The sequence below is a fragment of the Salminus brasiliensis genome, chromosome 7, assembly GCF_030463535.1.
Source record: "Salminus brasiliensis chromosome 7, fSalBra1.hap2, whole genome shotgun sequence".
NCBI lineage: Eukaryota > Metazoa > Chordata > Actinopteri > Characiformes > Bryconidae > Salminus > Salminus brasiliensis.
Window position 1 is genome coordinate 28,730,361 of NC_132884.1, and position 19,170 is coordinate 28,749,530.

The window sequence follows — 19,170 nt, forward strand, 5'->3', positions numbered from 1 at the left end:
TTCTAATCAAAGGGACATGCTAACATGACTTATAATCAGCGGCTGGCTTAAGTGAATGTTCCTAAGTTAAGGTACATACTTTTCACTTCAAATTTAACTGTTAGCTTTTAAATCAAGCTATTCTTAAAGCTTTAAAGCACAAATGATTACACAATATCATATATATATACAATATCAATATATATTACACAATATCACATCACTGAACAGTTTTCAATATCACAATATCACATTCATTACAAAACTTTTCACAAAGGAGAAACACAGCAGAAGTTTGACACATCAGTTGATTTATAAGCAACAGAGCAAACACATGTGTTGTGTTCTACTTATTTTGTGCTCCAAAGATACTAAGTAAGAATAAATGTCTATAATAAATGTATCAGAAATAAAAATTCTTATTAATAAAACAAAGATATAATGATAAATCTGAGCAAAAGCATTTTACTCCTGTCCCGCAAACTCAAATCTCCAAAATGGATAGAAAACAAAAAATAACTTCTTAGCTTTCACTGGAAGTCAAGTAATTTCTGGACAATTCTGTGCTGTTAATCAGCACATTTCAACATAATGTAAAGAACAACTGCCTGATTCAAATCATGTTAAAAAAACGAGCTAAATGGAGATACAAGGTTTTACATGACAGTAATGATAAGCTCTGTTACTCAGGTTTCTCTATCATAGTGAGGAGTCACTGGCTTGCCAGGTGTCAGCTTATAAAGAGAGAGAGAGAGAGAGAGAGAGAGAGAGAGAGAGAGAGAAAGAGACACACAGTGAGTAATGAAAGTAGCGGGATAGAGAGTGAAGAATAGAGATACTTACATCCACAATGAAGAAGTCCAGCCAGCACCAAGCATTGGTGAAGTACTTGACGAAGCCATAGGCGACCCATTTCAGCAACATCTCTAGGATGAAAATGTAGGTGAAGACTCTGTCTGCATATTCTAGAATGACCTGGATGGTTTTCCTCTGTTCAATATACACGTCTTCAAAGGCCTTGAAAGAAAAGTGAGAGACTGTTATTAAATGTCTATGTTAGAAAAACAAATCACATAACTTCATGCAATGATTTCCAGGTGTTGCGTCATCTCATGGACAGCATATTGTCAATTCTGTCAATTCACAAAGTGAACACGAGACATGGGATGAGACAGAGTGCTCAGTTACCTTTGTCACACATTTTTAAACGTATCCCAAATGTATTTTGTGTGTATGTGCGTGTATATTTATCTGCTTGTGAATGTGTGCTTTATGAGGCTGAGCTAGACTGTAATCAACCATTTGGCTATGCTCCCTACATCACCACAGAGTGGCACTGCAGCCTCACCTACATTAACTCACTCTTCCACTAAGATGCTGAGTTTGGCCACGGCCCCTAAGTGTGGCTGCAAGAGATGCTGCAGAATCCTCTGCATGTTGGGCTTTTTCTACAGCGCTTGGCTACAGTCCCTTAGAGCAACCCAAAGATACTGCAGCCTGAAGACAGACTGCTGAGCTACAGGAGCCAGTACAGTGCACTACAGCAGCAGCCATTAGTCAACCACACATCACACACCACAAAGCACATCTGAGCTCAGTGTTACAGCACTGTTTCTGCAGTCCCTTAAAGCACTTGCATCACTAGATTACACTCATTAGCAGTACAGTGATTACTATTAGATAAGGACAGTCACTGCTTATACTACTAGTCTGACTGCTGACAGTCAAGATGTTTTGCTGTTTGTGTGATGGTGTGTGTACAATGGTCTATCCTCACCAGAGCCCCAGAGCTGAGCAGGATCATGAAGATAATGAGGGTCTCAAACCAGTTGTGTTCTACAATGAGGTAGCAGGTTTTTCTCAGGTACCACCAGTGCTTGCCCCAGCCCTCAGTGATGGATACGTCACAGCACTTATACCGTGCCACACAAGCTGGAGTGCACACACACAAACAATTTAGCTGGATGTACATACATGTACATATAAAACAATACACAGCATCCACGTGGGCACATACAATACATTCATACTGAACTATTATTAATAACACAGCTATCATTATCATTATTAAGATATTATTACAATTGATCCACCACACTTGCCTGAATAATAGTTCAGTTCACTGCAAAGACTAATAGAAAGCATTTGAAGAAGGATGTATACTGCTCCAAAAACTCTCTGTATAATACATTAACATTCGGTAGCTGCAGGGTTTGAGAGGTATTTCCAGCCTCACACATACATATTGCCACAGTCCAACAACACACATAACATTACACTACAATATTTATATACTTTGGTTACAGTCAGGAGTGGACACAGTACTTAAATGCTGTATTTGGCTAATATCTTTTACAAAATATTACCTGACTAATATTCTTTGTATATATTTTATATAGACTTAATTTCTACTTCTTAAGGCACAAAGTGTTTCCTTTTAAATGCAAAAAAACTAAAGCACCAAAAGTTACTGCATTGCAGTTTTTGTTAAACTATAAGTTTCTATTAAGAAAATTGTGTGGCAGCACAATTGAAAAATACACAATTGAAAAAAAAACAATACCGTATATATATAACTTAGATCTTTAATATTTTTAGAGCAACTAGATAGTTACTTTGTAATTTGCAATTGTTACTATGTGCTGCTGCAACAATTGGAAAATGAGTATTCAGGGGCAAGACTGAGAGAATGATGTGCTGTGATAGATTACTTCAAATTTAAACAAACAAAAGCACTGTTACTCTGTCATTCATAACATAACACAATCTAAACCATTAATGTGACATGTGTAAATGTTGGACACCCTGAGTATTGCAATGGACAAGTTTGTTTAACATCTCAGATCTTGATTACAATGTCTTTGACCCTCCTATAGCTTACCATCAGTCCAGCATGGCTCTGGATCAAGATATTCCTCCACAACTTCCACAGCTGCCACCTCCTCCTCATCAGGCTTTATGTCTATTGTGCTGCCCTCAGAAGAACTGGTGTCATCCAGCTGAGAGAAGTAGAAAAAGAAAGACAAACAGAGAAAGACACAGTGATTACAGGATCATTCTTGAACTGTCATTCGGTTTGCTACACTTCACCTTCCTCCCACCAAGCTTTAACTACAATGTAACTCCTTCAGTGACACAGGGTTTCTGTTTTGGTCTGACCAGATCACTTAAACACTTCACAAGCCCTGCGGTAGCGCCTTTGGAAGTGCTGCTGGTCTTGACATTGCAAAACCCGCTTACACCACAAGCCTTCTACTGTTGGACTTGTTCATTGATGTTCTTTCTGTTAGATACTCTGCCTGGTGTTCAAAACACATATGAGCAAAATACTACCTGAAATGCTTCAGGAAATCAGCAAACGTAACTCTACTGCGACTCCTTATCAGTCACCTTACTCTCTGTTAGTCACCTTCAGTTCTGCTTCTGGAGGGACGGTGTCCAATAGAGTGGTTATTCACCCTACCACCCAGGTTTGGTGAGTGTGTTTGAGCAGAGAAATAACCAACCAGCATGACAGTTCCAAACACGTCTGCCAAAGTATTGGGAAAGTGGACAGGATGAGCATTATATATATTTCTGCATCAAATAATATATATATATATATATATATATATATATATATATATATATATATATATATATATATATATATATATATATATATTGTACAGTCTTGTTTTATAGAAAGTTACTGTGTAATTTAATTAAAATAGTTTGTAATATATATATATATATATATACACATAATACAAACTATTTTAATTAAATTACACAGTAACTTTCTATAAAACAAGACTGTACATATTTCTATTATATATTTATATATACAGATTTATCTTTTATATAACTGTAACTCTGAATTATAAACCATATAGGTATATACAAGGGTGTATTTATACTGTCAAAGGGTGGATATATTAGGCATTAAATGAACAGTCAGTTTTTGACGGTAATGTGTTCAAAGCAGGAAAGCCACTTTGACAAGGGCCGAATTGTGATGGCTAGGCTAAACATCAGGCAGGTCTTGTGGGGTTTTCTGGTATGCAGTACCTACCCAAGGCGCTCCAAGAAAGTTAAACTGGTGAAAAGGGCTGTGGGCATCTAAGTCTCATTGAGGCAGCCCCACCTCACAACAGGACTTAAAAGATCTGCTGCTAACGTCTTGGTTCCAGATACCACAGGGCACCTTCAGAGGTCTTGTAGTTGTATACACTTCAGTGATCTACACTATTATCTGAGATGGCAGTACATACAATCATTATGCTATGACATTATTACTAATGATCCTCTATTGAGTGCACACTGATTCACCGCAGAGATCTAAAACATAGTTAAGGTTACTGGAAGAAATGGGAGAAGCAAGCTCCTAAATATCTTTATAACTTCATTTTAATGGATTATGTAACTGCATGGGTGAGGTCACTGTAAGAAGTGGAACCACAAGCACAGAATCCTAACCTCAGCAATTGCACACACACAAAGAGCAGTGCACTGTCCAGAACCCAGAAAGCACATATGGTAAATGGCCTGCCAAGCTCTAATCACAATGCACACACACACACACACACACACAAGCAAATACACATTCATGTACAAAGTCCATCACTCTCTAGTTTCCACTGGCAGGCCCCGACCCTGATCTTAGCAAGCCAGGATGACGTTGCAGTTTTCTAAAATCCCTGCTGTCAGCACACGCACACACACACACATACACACATACACACAGACAGACACACGCACAGGCACGCACAGAAGCAGTAATAGAATCAAAGAACACTCACACACCACCACTGCAGTCCTCACTGACCCTGCCCAGCCAATCAGAGGCTCAGATCCACCCACCTGTGCCCTGACTGGCTACACAGCGTTACCTGCTACAACATGATTGGATCTCTGTTCAGTACACTTGGCACGTGTAGTCCAGTGGTACTGGAGCTGTCCCTCTAAACTGGGTCAAGGTGACCTAGACATCACACAGACACCCGGACTATGACAGGAAACCCTGTGAATGTATGTATGTGTGTGTGTGTGTGTGAGGGTAAGAGAGAGAGAGAGCGAGAGTGAGAGATAGAGAAATAGAAAAAAAGAGAGAAAGAGAGAGAGAGATGTGAAGAATGCAGATGAGAAAGACAAATGGGTGCCATGGACGAGTGTAAGCCTCCTTTTGCACACCATTTCAGCCCTGGTTCTTATCCTTCACATGTCCATCTAACAGTCTTTCACAGGTTAGTTAGCTAGTCTGTTAGTCTGTTGTGCCTCTTTGCTAATTAGGGATGTAAGAAGATTTTGATATCTTGAAAGTATTGTGATATTATGTTCTGCAATCCTGTATTGACTCTCAAAAACACAGTATTGATTTTTCATTTTCACTTTACATCTAAAGATAAGTCAGACAGAGCACAATTGCCTTGCTCTCTCAGGGGTGGGTTAATAGCACTTCCCCCCACATCACTCCCAGTGTGATGTTGGTCAGCACAGTATCAGAGCAAGGAAGCTGCGCTTTCCTCTGGGCAGGCTGGCTACCTAGCAATGCTGCATCAGCAGCAGTTTAAACAGAGGCGGTGGCTGGCTTCATATGTATTGGAGGAGACATGTGCTAGGGGATATTGCTACTGATAAGGGAAGTTCACATTAATGAGAATTGGATAATTGGCCTTCCACAATCACAATTACCATTACAGAAAATTAGAAATATATTATTTTTAAAAAGACAGGGGTTAATTACGAGCTATGTTTGATCCCTTAGCACTAGATTGCAGTGTTATACTCTGTCTTTAGATTCCACTGTTCTGACTGCATAAAAAAGTAAACTTGACTTTCACTCAAATTTTCTGCATTGTTTTTATGGACAGTTTTCCATAGTTTGATAATTAAAAAATATAGCAAATCGTAACACCTCTATTGTGATGCATATCGTATCACCAGGTGCTTGCCAGTACACAGCCCTACTGCTCATGCTATCATTTTGGCAGCTGTATGATAATTCACACTGCAAGTGCTTCCTTCCTTCCTGTGTCACTACTGTACAAATACCATGTACAATAACTACACAGCAGTGGGTGAGCACACACACACTTGCACTCACACACACTCAAAAGAAATCAGACCAATAAGGCAAAACATTACATCATCTCCTGGACTGCATCTATTCTCTGGCTCAGTGGATAAGCACTCAGCAGTAGCAGGGAGGCAATAAATCACGGCAGTATCCCAGCTCAACACTATGGCCATATAGCCTACACAGCATGAATCTACCCATGCCACCTTAATCTACTCATACTGACTTCATCTACCCACACTCCCCAGATTCCCACTGCCTTCATTTGGTACCTTTAATTTACAGACACATATCACAGTGTGCATCATTTATGGGATATTTTATTTGGCTACATCTTTACTCCTGCCACACCATATATGCTGCATATTACAACTCATTAAATCCATACTGCTGAACCATTAAGGACTGGCCTCCATTACTTTACCCACAATGATTTGCAGCCGTTGGATGATCTAAATACCTTCATTCATTTAAACACCCTGAGCGTCCTGGCTGACCCTGAGATGTGCCAGGATCAGCCCAAATGCTTACACCACACAATAAAAAATTTACATATTGCACGCCTTGGTAATATCACTATTGTCATAATACTGAACAAGGATATACTGCAGACTTCACTAAAAGCATTCACTAAAAGTTAAGCAGACACTCTAGTGGCCACAGCAGTTTCAAGGCCCTACAATAAGCATTTCCATCCATTAAACAGCTCACAAGTTGTCCCACTGGACTGGTTAATATGGTTCAAAATATATACCTTGTTATACCTTGTTGATTTGAACCGTTTTGGAGATAAACAATAAATAGTCTTGAGCAATTAGTCAATCATGATAAAAGAGAACTGACCTACCAATTCAAATAAATATATTTCTCATATTTTAAACATGAATAAAGTGTTATGCAGTTACATACTCAGTATATCTAGGACAGTTACCGTTTGTGCCAGAGGGGGGCGATAAAACCTTAAGGCTTTTTCACCTTAATTGTGAGTTTTACTGAAAAAGAACAAGAAAAATCTGTAAAAAAAAAAAAAAAAAAAAAAGAAAGAAAAAAAAAACAGCTGCAAACGGTTCTCATAGGTGCACTTGTAGTTAGTTCGATTAATGTTCTGAGCTGCTGCAGACAAACCATACAGCAGACAAACACACACACACACACACACTGCTGCGGTTCCTGTCTGAGATGGTGAAAGTCCTCATAATGTTTGTGACGTTTTGCCAGAATGGGCAGGTACCCAGTGTCTGCGACGCTGAGTCACACTGGCTAAAAGAAACTGAACTTTGCTGCCGTCAAACCGTATCTTCTTCCTCAGCATCTTCCAGTGTTCTCATTGTTAGCTTTAAAAGTGAGTGAATTAAATCTGTAAACACTAATACACGTTTGAGAATGGATCAGACAGGACGCTTGTGCATACAAAATTGTAAAGAAATAAAAGATTCTACTTATCGATTTCATGGCCGCTACCAAATAATTAGTGATAAATTGATAATTGGTGCAATTCCTACTCAATATTCATGCTTCCTCTCTGAAACGGCTTAAAAGAGTGATTAATTCGTCACAGGGAAGTCACAGTTTGGGCCAAACAATCTTTATAAAATGCAATAAGATCTGGAAGTTTTTGCCAAGGAGATTTAAAATGCTGGCTGGATTAAGAACTATATATATATTAATAATAATAGCAATAATAAAAAAACTATTTAGAATAAATCACTAAATGGCCACAAGAGCAAAGATTATACAGCCCTATAAATGCTATTTGAGATGGTACACCGGTACCGGAACAGAGAACCAGGAGTTCTGACAATCGCTTCACTACAAATTGCAGTATCATTCAAGGTTTCCATTTCAGGTCTTCAAATAAAATAAAATAATTGCAAATCTATTGTAGAAATCACACCACAGTTTCACTCAAATGAAAAGCAGCCTCAATCATTAACGAATGGTGATTTGATTATATATCAAAGATTTTATGAGCCGCAACAATATCACATCCTTCTCACTGGTCTACTCCAGTCTCTACTAGCTCATCTACAATGATCCACTAATCTATACCATCTCATAAAATCTTACTCCACTTCTTAAACTATCACATCCCAAACCATCTCTTATTCTCCTAATGACACATATCTGTATCCTTAAATCCTTAGCTTACTCCTGAGGTCCAAAAGAGCTTCACTCTAATGCCTACACTGGCGCTTCCATGTTCCCCTCCCTGTCTTTTCACCTGAACACTCTTATACAGCCAGATTACAAAGACAAAGACCCTGAATCCCCTTCCTGACCACACTGCCAAAATTATATTATGTGTCGATCACTCTGCGTTTTTAAGTGTAACTGTGCTTGTGTGGACCTACAGGACAACCTTTCCCTCACAAATGTTGCTAAAAGCATTTTTAAGTGTAAAGTCCTGTGCAGTAAGCACCACTAAGCCCTTTTCAAATCCACAGAGAATACTGTACACACAGAATTTTCCACAAGCATAATTTTGGCTGATACAGAAATCAGTTCAGCAACTTATCAATTGTACTTCAGTTTTCCCGTTCAACAACCTCACCTTATAAAAACCTTGCAGGTTTGAATATACAAAGGCTGTGTGGACTGAAATTTACTCAGTCACTCGAACAATTGAAGATGTTCCAGTAACATTATTAAGCTGTTTGTTCATAAAAAGGAATTGCAGTCTAGAACGGGGAAAAGAACCCTTAAGACCTAAGCCTGGTTGTCTTCAACATTTTTGACACATCATGATAAACAAGTAAACTACCATCATGTTATCAAGATTTTCCACAATTAGAGCTTATTTGCTGATGAGGCATGTTCAAAGTTCATGGCACATTATATATGTTCTGTTTCAATTTCTTCTTATTTCCAACAAATAAACATAAACTATGCAATTTGGGGAATAATTCCATATTTTAAAAAATCAACAAAATGCGACTGAACATAAGGCAAGACGAGGCGAGACTAGCTTTGCTGGGCTATCAGATACATGGTATTTGTGTCCCACAATTGTCAAGCATTGAATTATGGGTCGGTGGAAATAAGCAAATAAGCAAAGACTGAGCTGGCTACAAAAACTATTACAAGCCGTGATCCTTACTAAATAGGGTGTTACTAAGTACTGTGCATGACGGGTGCCAATACTTTCTTCTTTTGTAAAGATAAAAGATGTAAAAAAAAAGCAATCTTGCTTAAAATATTAATGAAATGTGAAAGAACTGAAGACGTTTCATTTGAAGAACTTCATGCCTTTTGGAAATCAAACACAAACGTTACCCGAAATTCTGTGCAGATTCAAGTAAATTTACCACAAACATATGAGTGAATCTAGCTGATATTATGCTGGTTATCATTCTCAAAATGCTGGTGCACTTAGTGGCCATGCCTCATGGCTTATATTGCATTTACTGCAATTTTTAATTTTCTTGGCTTCTGCGGACATACTTATATTGTCGCTTTCAGACAAAAACCTTGTAACTCCATTTCTGGTGTTTTCCACTGTTTGACATAATGTAAATCTGACGGTTGTTCTTTATACAGTGGACGAATAGAAATGCACCAAAAGAATGTTTTTTCCTTCTCCTGTCAAATTTTGCATGACAGTGGCGATATTTAGCCGATATTTACGGCGATAATTGGCCGTACAAGAGTAAAGGATGAGTAATGGGGTGACGGCCTCACTTTACTATTTAGTTGTACAGTATGATGCTTACGCAAACGTATTTCAACAATAGGTGTCAGTTCAGGGACAGATCAGTCAGTCAGACAGTTTGTCAATAAGAGAGTGTTACCCTCATAGACTTTCCCAATGTAACATGGAATTATAAGCGAATGTGTTGATATCTTAAATGATTGGGATGTTTCTCCGATTTAAAGGCAGTGTATCAGCCGTCAGCAATGACACCTTCAATCTCATTCACTTAAACAAATCCCCCTTTTCCCTCTATAACATAATCCTCATCCTTATCACTTCATCGATATCTCATTCATGCTGTTCCCTCCCTCACCCCCTGACAACTCCTCCTACTCACGTCTTTGCTGTTCTCCACATCTGACTCACTGCTGAAGTCCTCAGTGTTCAGGTTCTCAAAGTCTGATTCTCCCACCGCGATGGGAACCCGCACGGTCAGGTTGGGGTTGTGGATGAAGGACATGCGGTCCTCGTCAATCATGTACTTTCCCACACTGCTGCCGATCCCGCTGGTCGTGCCGTTACCGTTCTTAGCAAAGTCAAGGTCACCGCATTTGATGTCTACTCCTGTGTGGTTGCCGATGATGGTGAGTTTCTTGTCGTACATGTCGTCCAAAGGCTTGTCTTCGTCCTCCAGAGGTGCTTTTTTCAAAACGTGTGCCACCAGGACTCGCACGTGGACTTTGAGCCATGCAATGCCCTTCTTGATGCGGATGACTGAGATCTGCAGGTTGTTCATCTCCCCGTCATCATCTGTGGCTGCCAGGTTATCAGCACTGAATGAGCTGAGCAGCAAGGCCAGGAACAGATTCAGCACCTACCAGAGAGGAGGAGAGATTTACCCACACTGAATGCGAAGTATCTTAACGTAATCTAGGTGTAGGATTTGAGAAATTGAACAGACAAGAGACAAAAAAAGTACAGGCACTCAGTAGGGTGGAACATATGTTGGAAAATATTGTGATAGCATTTAATGTAATAATAATAATAATAATAATAGTAATAATAAGGAAATAAAAAGGAAAAAAATAAATCCTATTAATTACAGTGACATTCATACAGTGAACAAATCTGTTACTGTAATACAGAATAAATGTTAAAAATGTGTAAATGCCAAGGATTCATTTTCAGACAAAATCAAACAACAGTCCATGATGTGCAGGACAGTACTGTTAACAAATATGCTATGTCTTGGAGCTACTTGACCCTTTTAACCTGTAATCTATAAGAAAATTATTACATGGTGCCAGAAAGTCTGCTAGTCTCTGGTCACCCTCAAGATACACTTAATGGTGAATTGCGTATACAATAGTAATAATAATATACAAATAAGAATATATGACAGCTGTTGGAACTATGATTCAATTAAAATGATACTTTAGATATACTCAATTTCATTGTCAAGTACAAGAGACAAAAGCATATACCAGAAATGCAAATAGCAGCATATTGCATAACAGAATAGGGTGCAGGTGCAAAATGTGCAATAATTATTAATGCAAGAAATACCAATGATAAATATGGTAAGTATAACAAGAAATAGGTCATGCAAGACAGACAGACAGACAGACAGACAGATAGATAGATAGATAGATAGATAGGTGTTTTAGGACACCTACTAATTCATTTATATTGTTAGTTTAACCTGCTGTTGTTAGAGTAACTGTCTCTACTGTCCAGGGAAGGCCTTTTACTAGATTTTGGAGCATTGCTGTGTGTTTGATTACATTCAGCAACTGTTAGTGAGGTCAGGATGTGGGATGATCACCACCCCACCTCATCCCCAACTCATCCCAAAAGTACTGGGTGAAGCACCATCATTCCAGATAACATGAGATGCTCTCTAGATGTTGTCAACATGAAAGTTTGAATTAGTGATACAGATATAATAAAAGGAAATGTGGATGAAAAATCACCCAGTTCTAGTACCAGTTCTAGTATTGAAAAAATACAGAGTAACTTCACCACAAAACTCACCACTAAGTTTCCGATGACCATGACCATCATGAAGACAGTCAGACACATGGTCTGGCCAGCCACTTCCATGCAGTCCCACATGGTCTCAATCCATTCGCCACACAGCACACGGAACACAATGAGGAAAGAGTGGAAGAAGTCGTTCATGTGCCAGCGGGGCAGTTCGCAGTCCTGAGCGATCTTACACACACAGTCCTTATAACTCTTTCCAAACAGCTGCATGCCCACCACAGCAAAGATGAAGACGATGATGGCCAGCACCAGAGTCAGGTTCCCCAGGGCACCCACTGAGTTTCCAATGATCTTAATCAGCATGTTTAGAGTGGGCCACGATTTAGCCAGTTTGAAGACCCTCAACTGTGTGAGAACAGAGCAGAAAAAGACTTATAGCGATTGAGGGAATGGGTGATAAAAGACTGAAATGGGAAGGGAATGTAAGAAAAGTAGAGAAAGAATTTGTTGATGAGACTGTAAGAGTACATGAAACTAATTTCCAAAAATAAAAATTAAAATCCAAATGAAAATTTAAAAATCAGTACATAAGTTTCACTTTAATTTGATTAATTTAATTATGGGCAGTATTTATGTAAAAATGAAAGAAAATTCTTGTTTGTTTGTTTTTTTTTTTTTTAACATATTCCAGCGTTCTCCAATTCTTTGAAATTGATTAAGCAGTAAATAATTCTCCTTTTGTACCTCTTAATGGAAATAGCCTGCAAACTCTACATGCTGCTCATGTAATGATGTTAAATTTGTACACATACACAAACACACACACACCCACACAGACTCACCAATCTGAAGGATCTCAGCACTGACAATCCTTCAACATCAGCTAACCCCAACTCCACTAAACTCAGGCTCACAATAAAGCCATCAAAGATGTTCCAGCCCTCCTGGAAGTAGTAGTATGGATCCATTGCAATAAGCTTTGCAAACATCTCAGCTGTGAAGATACCTGTAAACACCTGTTACAAGACATTAGGGACACAAAGAAAAAAGACACTGTATTATATAAGCTGACAAGGATCAGCTTTACCACACTGCTTGTCTGTTTCCTAAATTTGGTGGATAATTAAAAAATGAATTACTCACTAGAAAGCCCTTTATTTTTTATTGAATTAATCATGTTAGAATAATAGAATCAATAATGTGGGGTGACAAAAAGGTGGTACAAAAACCCAAAAAGTCAGGGGGAGGTAAAATGAAGGCATGATGCCTTTTTGATGCTAATCAGACGCAGAAACATTGGAGAAAGTGTGGTACTACTACTTTACTACAGAAACTACGTTAAAGTAAGACAGGAAAGAAAACAAGTAAGGAAGAGAAGTAAGGAAGAGAAGTGATGTGATACATAAGCAAATTACAAAAAATCCAATTAGTTGTATGTAAAGGCTGTATGACAAAGAATATCCACTAGTTTGGCTTTGCCCAGAGGACTGATAAACATTTATTTATGCAAATGTCTCCATTATGACCTGGTTCTTAGTATAAAACCCTAACCCACTACGCCACTGTCTCTCCTACACTCAAAATTAGTCAGTAGAAAAGTGGCAAAAACCTCAGCTTCACAAGTGCAGCGCTATTTCACAATCACCTCAAAAAAATCCCTGAGATAATGATGAGAATCCAACTAATTAGTAAGGCTTACTTGGCTGCTCTGTGAAGGACTATTTCTGGATACAGAAAAGGATGCAGTGACAACAATACACTAAGCCTGTCACTCTAACCCTGTAAGCTGTGCCCTATGAGCAGAAATCACCCAGCCCGGCAGCAAGCAAGGAGTAGAGCAACAAAGATGACAGAGTGACTGCTTGGATCTTGCCCCACCCCTGGATAAGAGAACGGTGGTGCTATTCAAATCTGTTGTGTTAGTCTTGTGTGCACAATAATCAGTGTGAGCCTATGTGTTCAACTTTAGAAGCTGTAGTTATCAACAGTAATAAAAGCATGCTAAAAATTCTAATTCATCACTCATTGAAACAAGTGGAAGCATTCTGTTAAAAGTGCAGATTGTATTTTGTATTTTGATGGATTCATATGCAATTTGATACTTGCATAGAGTCTTGTTTAGCCCCTTAAACCCTTGGTTAATGATTTAGTTATTAATCCATTTAAATCCATTCAAAAACATTTGAAAATGTGTCTGGCTAAGTCTAAATCTTACCAGGTTTCCTACACTCAGCACATTCTCAAATTGTTCCGTCATAGGGTAGTGTTCCATGGCCATGAAGACAGTGTTCAGCACAATACATATTGTTATGGCTAGATCCACAAATGGGTCCATCACTATCAGGTTCACTATCTCCTTAATTTTCAACCAGAGTGGACAACACTCCCAGATCAGAAACGTGTTGGCAAACTTGTACCAGCACGGCGGACACTTCCTCTGAGACTCCTCGAGCTCTGTAAGAAGAAAAAACAAAGAAACAAAGAAGAATCAACAGCCATTCCATCCATACTGTTCAAAATACCAGAATAATGACCAAGAGTAAACAGAACGACAACAGCTCAAAGATAAGGAAACAGTACCCTCCACCAGGGTGTTGGTGATGACAGTCATCACACTGTTGGCTCGTTCTTTACGTCCAAATGACGTATTGAGCTGATCCACTGAAACCATAAGAGACCCCGAGTGTTTCCTCTTCACGTCCACCTCGGTGGTCTGTGGAGCGAGGGAATGAGCAGGAGGAAGAAGAAGAAGACAGAGTTGTGTGAGAGGGCATAAAAAAAAGACACTCAAACACCGCTCAACGCACACACTCGCAACCACACTCTTTCACCAAGCCAAAATTTGCCTGCTCTAAGATTTGGTATTTTTTTCTCAGACACCTCCACTGGTTATTTTTACTGCTGTAATTGCCTTAACTCATTCCCCAAATTTATACTGATTCTGTTTTCCCACACAATACCTATTCATTTACAGGTTTAATATCAGTGATACTACTCTGAACTGTATATTTGTAAAAATATGTACTAATGTCATTAGAAAAGGTCATTACATGGAACCTTCAAATTTCCAGTTTGGAAAAAAAGGTTTAACATTATGCAAAGACAATGAGCCAGAATCACAAAAACACACCAGCAGATTTACCCAGATTTAGCACATCTGCTCATACGTAAATGTGGATTATAGGCAGTTTTCACATCTCTAAGAATTTGCAAGACTGCTCTTTTCACAGGGCATGCACTGTTACCAATTTCAAACTGATATAATCACAAGAAACAGTGTGAATGAACCTGATAAACATCTTGGAGCTGAGTAGATTTAATGATCTTTTCTATAAGTTTGCAATCATGCACATTCTTCATGTGCGTCCACACACTTAATTAACTCATACCTCATTCTGTTTGTTCTGGTCTGTCTGGATCAAACATCATAACATCAAAACTGCTGCTTAGAGGAACTTGACTTAGAGAAGATATCTAATTTAAGTATTTTACAACAATTTAATTCTGCTCAGTCCTTCAGAATAATGACAGATTGTTTTGCTCTGTCATCCTAAAAAAGTTTGTTAAAAAGTTGAGCAGTGGAAAACTGATGAGCATTTAATTTTTTTTCATTTTTGCGGGTGGAAGTTAATTGTGCGTCTTCTATAGACTCTGCTTCTGAGATATTCAGTCCAATGTGACACCTGAACAGGCACTGCCCATTGGTTGTCAATACATATAAGTATATATTTAATAAAAAAATATCACAAAATTAAACAGGAGCCACTGTGCTAAGCAATGACACAGTGACTTCACGAATAGGACTTAAACAGCATGCTGGACACAATTGCATACTGTAGCGCAGATATCACCAAGTTTTATGAATCTGGCCCATTATCTCTACAAATATGAAGATGAATGATGTGGGTCTTTAGTAGACCTTTAATCTTCATATTCAAATCAATCTCGATACGTGCACTAATTTTAAACCTGAATCTTAAACTGACCCCATTGTGCTAAATCATATGCATCACCTACTTTCTGGCTATTCTGTTTAACCACAACTTCAGCTGAACCCTTGTTCCTACATCATTTCTGGCCTAGTTGTCAAACTGTAAGAATCGAGTACTTACTTACAGTCAAGTGACTATGTCACACACCTGTCTCAATCACAACATCAGCATGCATGGACATGCGCACAGTAGGAAAAGAGGCAAAACTGCACAAGACGGTAAGGCCCAGACTCCACTGCAACAACTGTCTCCATCTACGATATAACGAGACCTTGTAAATCAGAGCCTTTTGTCTGCAATTTCTAGCAATGAAAAAGCCTCTTTTTCATATTTATGAAAAAGAGTTCATCCGTTTCTTCCTGCTATGTGTGACTGTTTGTTATCACTTTAAAGGACCTTAGCTTGATATAAAAATTGTTTTCCAATTTAAAGGTTCTTCACGCTCACATATGTTATGAACAGACTCTTTACGGAACCAAAAGTGGTTCTTCTATGGCATCGCTCAAAGAACCATTTGAAGCACCTTTAAGAGCATATTGTCCGAATTGGTCAGTTTACAAAAAAATGCTGACTTTCTTTGTTTGAGGCTCCTTCATTTTTGTGTATGTTGTACATTTGGCTTCAAATACACACAAAGCATGGACAGCTCACACTCAGAACGGAAACTGCTTTCCATACAGCTGTTGTCTAAACCCAATAAGCAACACTGTGCAAAGCAGATACAATCAGATTACACATTTATATGATTAGCTGTGTGTTGACAGTTCATAAGCGCTTTGGAAGCTGGGCCGAAGATCATGCGTCAACCAGAGAAGATAAAGGCAAAGCCTGGATAGAGAGTATAAGGATGTCAGTCTACCATGCTAACTAAGATGAGGAATAATGCTGTTACTGGAAAGGTTAGGAAAGGCTTCTCTTGCATCACACTTCATTGGGGGAGAGACAGAGTGAAAACTGGAAAAAGGTAGAAGGACTACAAACTGGTCCTGAGCTTGCAAGTCCATGGAAGAGGTGGATATGGTGAACAAAGAGCAGAAAAATAAATAAAATGGTTGTATGAGCGCTGGTAGTAAAGGGCAGATGAGCACTGGAAAGCTAACCGTAACCAAGAATGTCAGAAAAAAGGCCTTATAGGCTGTGAGAAGGTAGAACATTAAAGGATAGTTGTTTGGGATGGGGAGTATGAGCCAAAAGAGGTCTACTAAATTGTCTGTTTTCATTGGCCGTGCCATTCATAGCAGCACACTGTGGGTGGGGTTTGGTGACAGGTGGGACTGCTCAGAACTGCTGATACAGATCACAACTTGCATGGGGAGAAAAAAGTAGAGGAGAAGTTTCATAAATAGGAAACATAGGGGAAAATCAAGACCATAAATTCAGTGACCAGAAGGATAGGACGAATACAAGCCCAAAAGGCAGGAGGAAAAAAAAAGAATTCGGGGGTAAAGACCAGCTGCCACTGTCATGCCTATACTGTAAACCTGCCCCCTGTGGACGTCCTTACACTGTCGTCAGTAGCTGCCTTATCTATTTTCACCTCAGGCAGAAGCCGTCCGGGACCAGGCCCGATCAGAGACACCACGCCGTTGCAGTCCACTGTGCTGTTCCTCTTGCAGCCAGAGTGGGGCGCTAGTGGGTTGATGCGTGAGGAGCCCTGGCTGTAGCCACTGTAGCTGTTGCGTCGGTATGGGATGAAGAGGGAGCCACGGCGATCCTCGCTCTCTTCCACCGTGCTGTGCTCGTCGTCTGCAAACTCGTTCTCCGAGCCCACGTCCCGTGAGCGCCCTTTAAAGCTGAAAATGCTGCTGCGACTGTTATGACGCGACATGAAGGGGGAGCCAGGTATACTCAACAGTGACTAGGAGATGGAGAGAGAAAGAAGGGCAAACACAGTACTAATATTTCAACATCTTCGTATCTATTAATTTTTTTCCTCTCAGACGTTACTCTGTTATCAAATGCATTACACGTCATCATCGCTCATCACTCAAAAAGTTCCAAAATGCAAACTTTCAAATTCCAAAGTCTCCAAGATGGCAACTTTTAATGAAAGTCGATGAAAGAAATTTTATTTTGAAAATGAACATTTGAGGTCATATGTAATATAACGTGTCAGCAATGGGTGAAACCTAAAGTAGCTGAATGCATTCATTAGAAGGGGTGTCTATTTCAAGTTAAATCAGGTGTGCTGGTGAAATCGAAGAAATCTATGTTATGTTATCTTATATATATACACATGGATTACACTAAATGTTGGAAACATCTCCTTAAGATGCTGGGCCATAATTTTATCACTCAGATTGTATCAGCACATTTTTCAGGTGCACTTTCATGCTGCAAATCTCCTGTTCAACCACAGCCCAAAGACACTAGATTCAGATGTGGTGTCTGGGAAGGCCTCAGATGATGACTTTTGTGACATGGTGCATTATTGTTCTGGAAGTAGCCATTAGAAAAGGGCTAAATTGTGAGCAGGAAAGGATTGTGCATGGTCAGCAACTACTCAAATAGTCTGTGGCATTCAAAATGTGCCAAGAATGTGCCCTACACCATTATACCACCTCCACCTGCCTGGACTGTTGACACAGGTAGAGTCCATGGACTCATGCAATCCACTACAGCCTCAGCTTTCTGTTCTTGACTGACAGAAGTGGACCTCATTGTGGTCATCTGCCTCAAGGTTTTAAATGTTGTGCACCCTGAGATGCTTTTTTGCTCACCATAACTGTGCAGAGAGGTTAACTGAGTTACCACAGTGTTTTTGTCAGCTGACTCCTCTCATCAACAAGACATTTCCATCAGCAGAACATCTGCGCAATAGATGTTTTTTCTTTAATGTGCCATTCTGAGTGAACAATAGAGACGGCTGTGCAGGAACGTTACAGGAGACCAGCAGTTCTAGAAATACTTAAACCAGCCAGTCTGGCACCAACAATCACGCTATGCAGTTGGCTGATTAGATAATTCCATGAATGAATAGATGTGCCTAATACAGTGCTCGCCAAGTTTATATGTGACATATGAAATATGTAAAAGCCAACAATAGATTAAGAAAAGCTGACTATTACTAAAACACCATCTAGGCACCAGTTCTGATATCCAGCAGATATTTAGATACTTTCTATATTTTTTTATGATTATTGAAATACATTAGCAATGGGTTGACTGCACTGAAAAAACTGTAAAAACATTCTGTAAATTCAATGTTGTGTTAATGGTGTTAATACAGCGGGGTCATTTTTTCTTTTTGCTACAGTGTTGCTTTGTGTTGAGCATTGGTCTCAGTATCATAACTGCATACTGTTATTAGGGTTGATACAACTAGTAAACACTATTTGATGTATACCAGCTCCTGATAAAAATGCTGCTTCTTCCCAGCTGAAATTCACAGGTGACCCAGGGTGCTGGATGAAAATCTGTGATATTGCAGAGTGTTAGCGGCTGGCTGAAATTCACTGAGAGTGCAGAATGCTAGCTGCTAGCGCAGGCATTTTCACTGAGGTGGGTCTGAGTGGCCTCTCCCT

The 19,170-nt window shown here is 39.3% G+C and overlaps 1 protein-coding gene across 3 annotated transcripts in view; it reads right to left on the bottom strand.

Moving 5' to 3' along the window:
- scn8ab (sodium channel, voltage gated, type VIII, alpha subunit b) overlaps positions 1–19,170 on the bottom strand; it is a 67,055-nt gene that overhangs the window by 12,202 nt on the left and 35,683 nt on the right. For 2 of the 3 annotated variants that reach the window (XM_072684447.1, XM_072684448.1), the window contains exons 12-20: positions 17,184–17,504; positions 14,235–14,367; positions 13,870–14,108; positions 12,497–12,670; positions 11,703–12,059; positions 10,066–10,542; positions 2,861–2,978; positions 1,757–1,911; positions 823–996 (exon numbers count right to left, since the gene is read on the bottom strand). In XM_072684447.1, coding sequence (XP_072540548.1) covers positions 823–996; positions 1,757–1,911; positions 2,861–2,978; positions 10,066–10,542; positions 11,703–12,059; positions 12,497–12,670; positions 13,870–14,108; positions 14,235–14,367; positions 17,184–17,504 — 2,148 coding nt within the window. Of the gene's footprint in view, positions 1–822; positions 997–1,756; positions 1,912–2,860; positions 2,979–10,065; positions 10,543–11,702; positions 12,060–12,496; positions 12,671–13,869; positions 14,109–14,234; positions 14,368–17,150; positions 17,505–19,170 lie in introns of all 3 variants that reach the window. The other variant, XM_072684449.1, reaches the window with a different exon arrangement.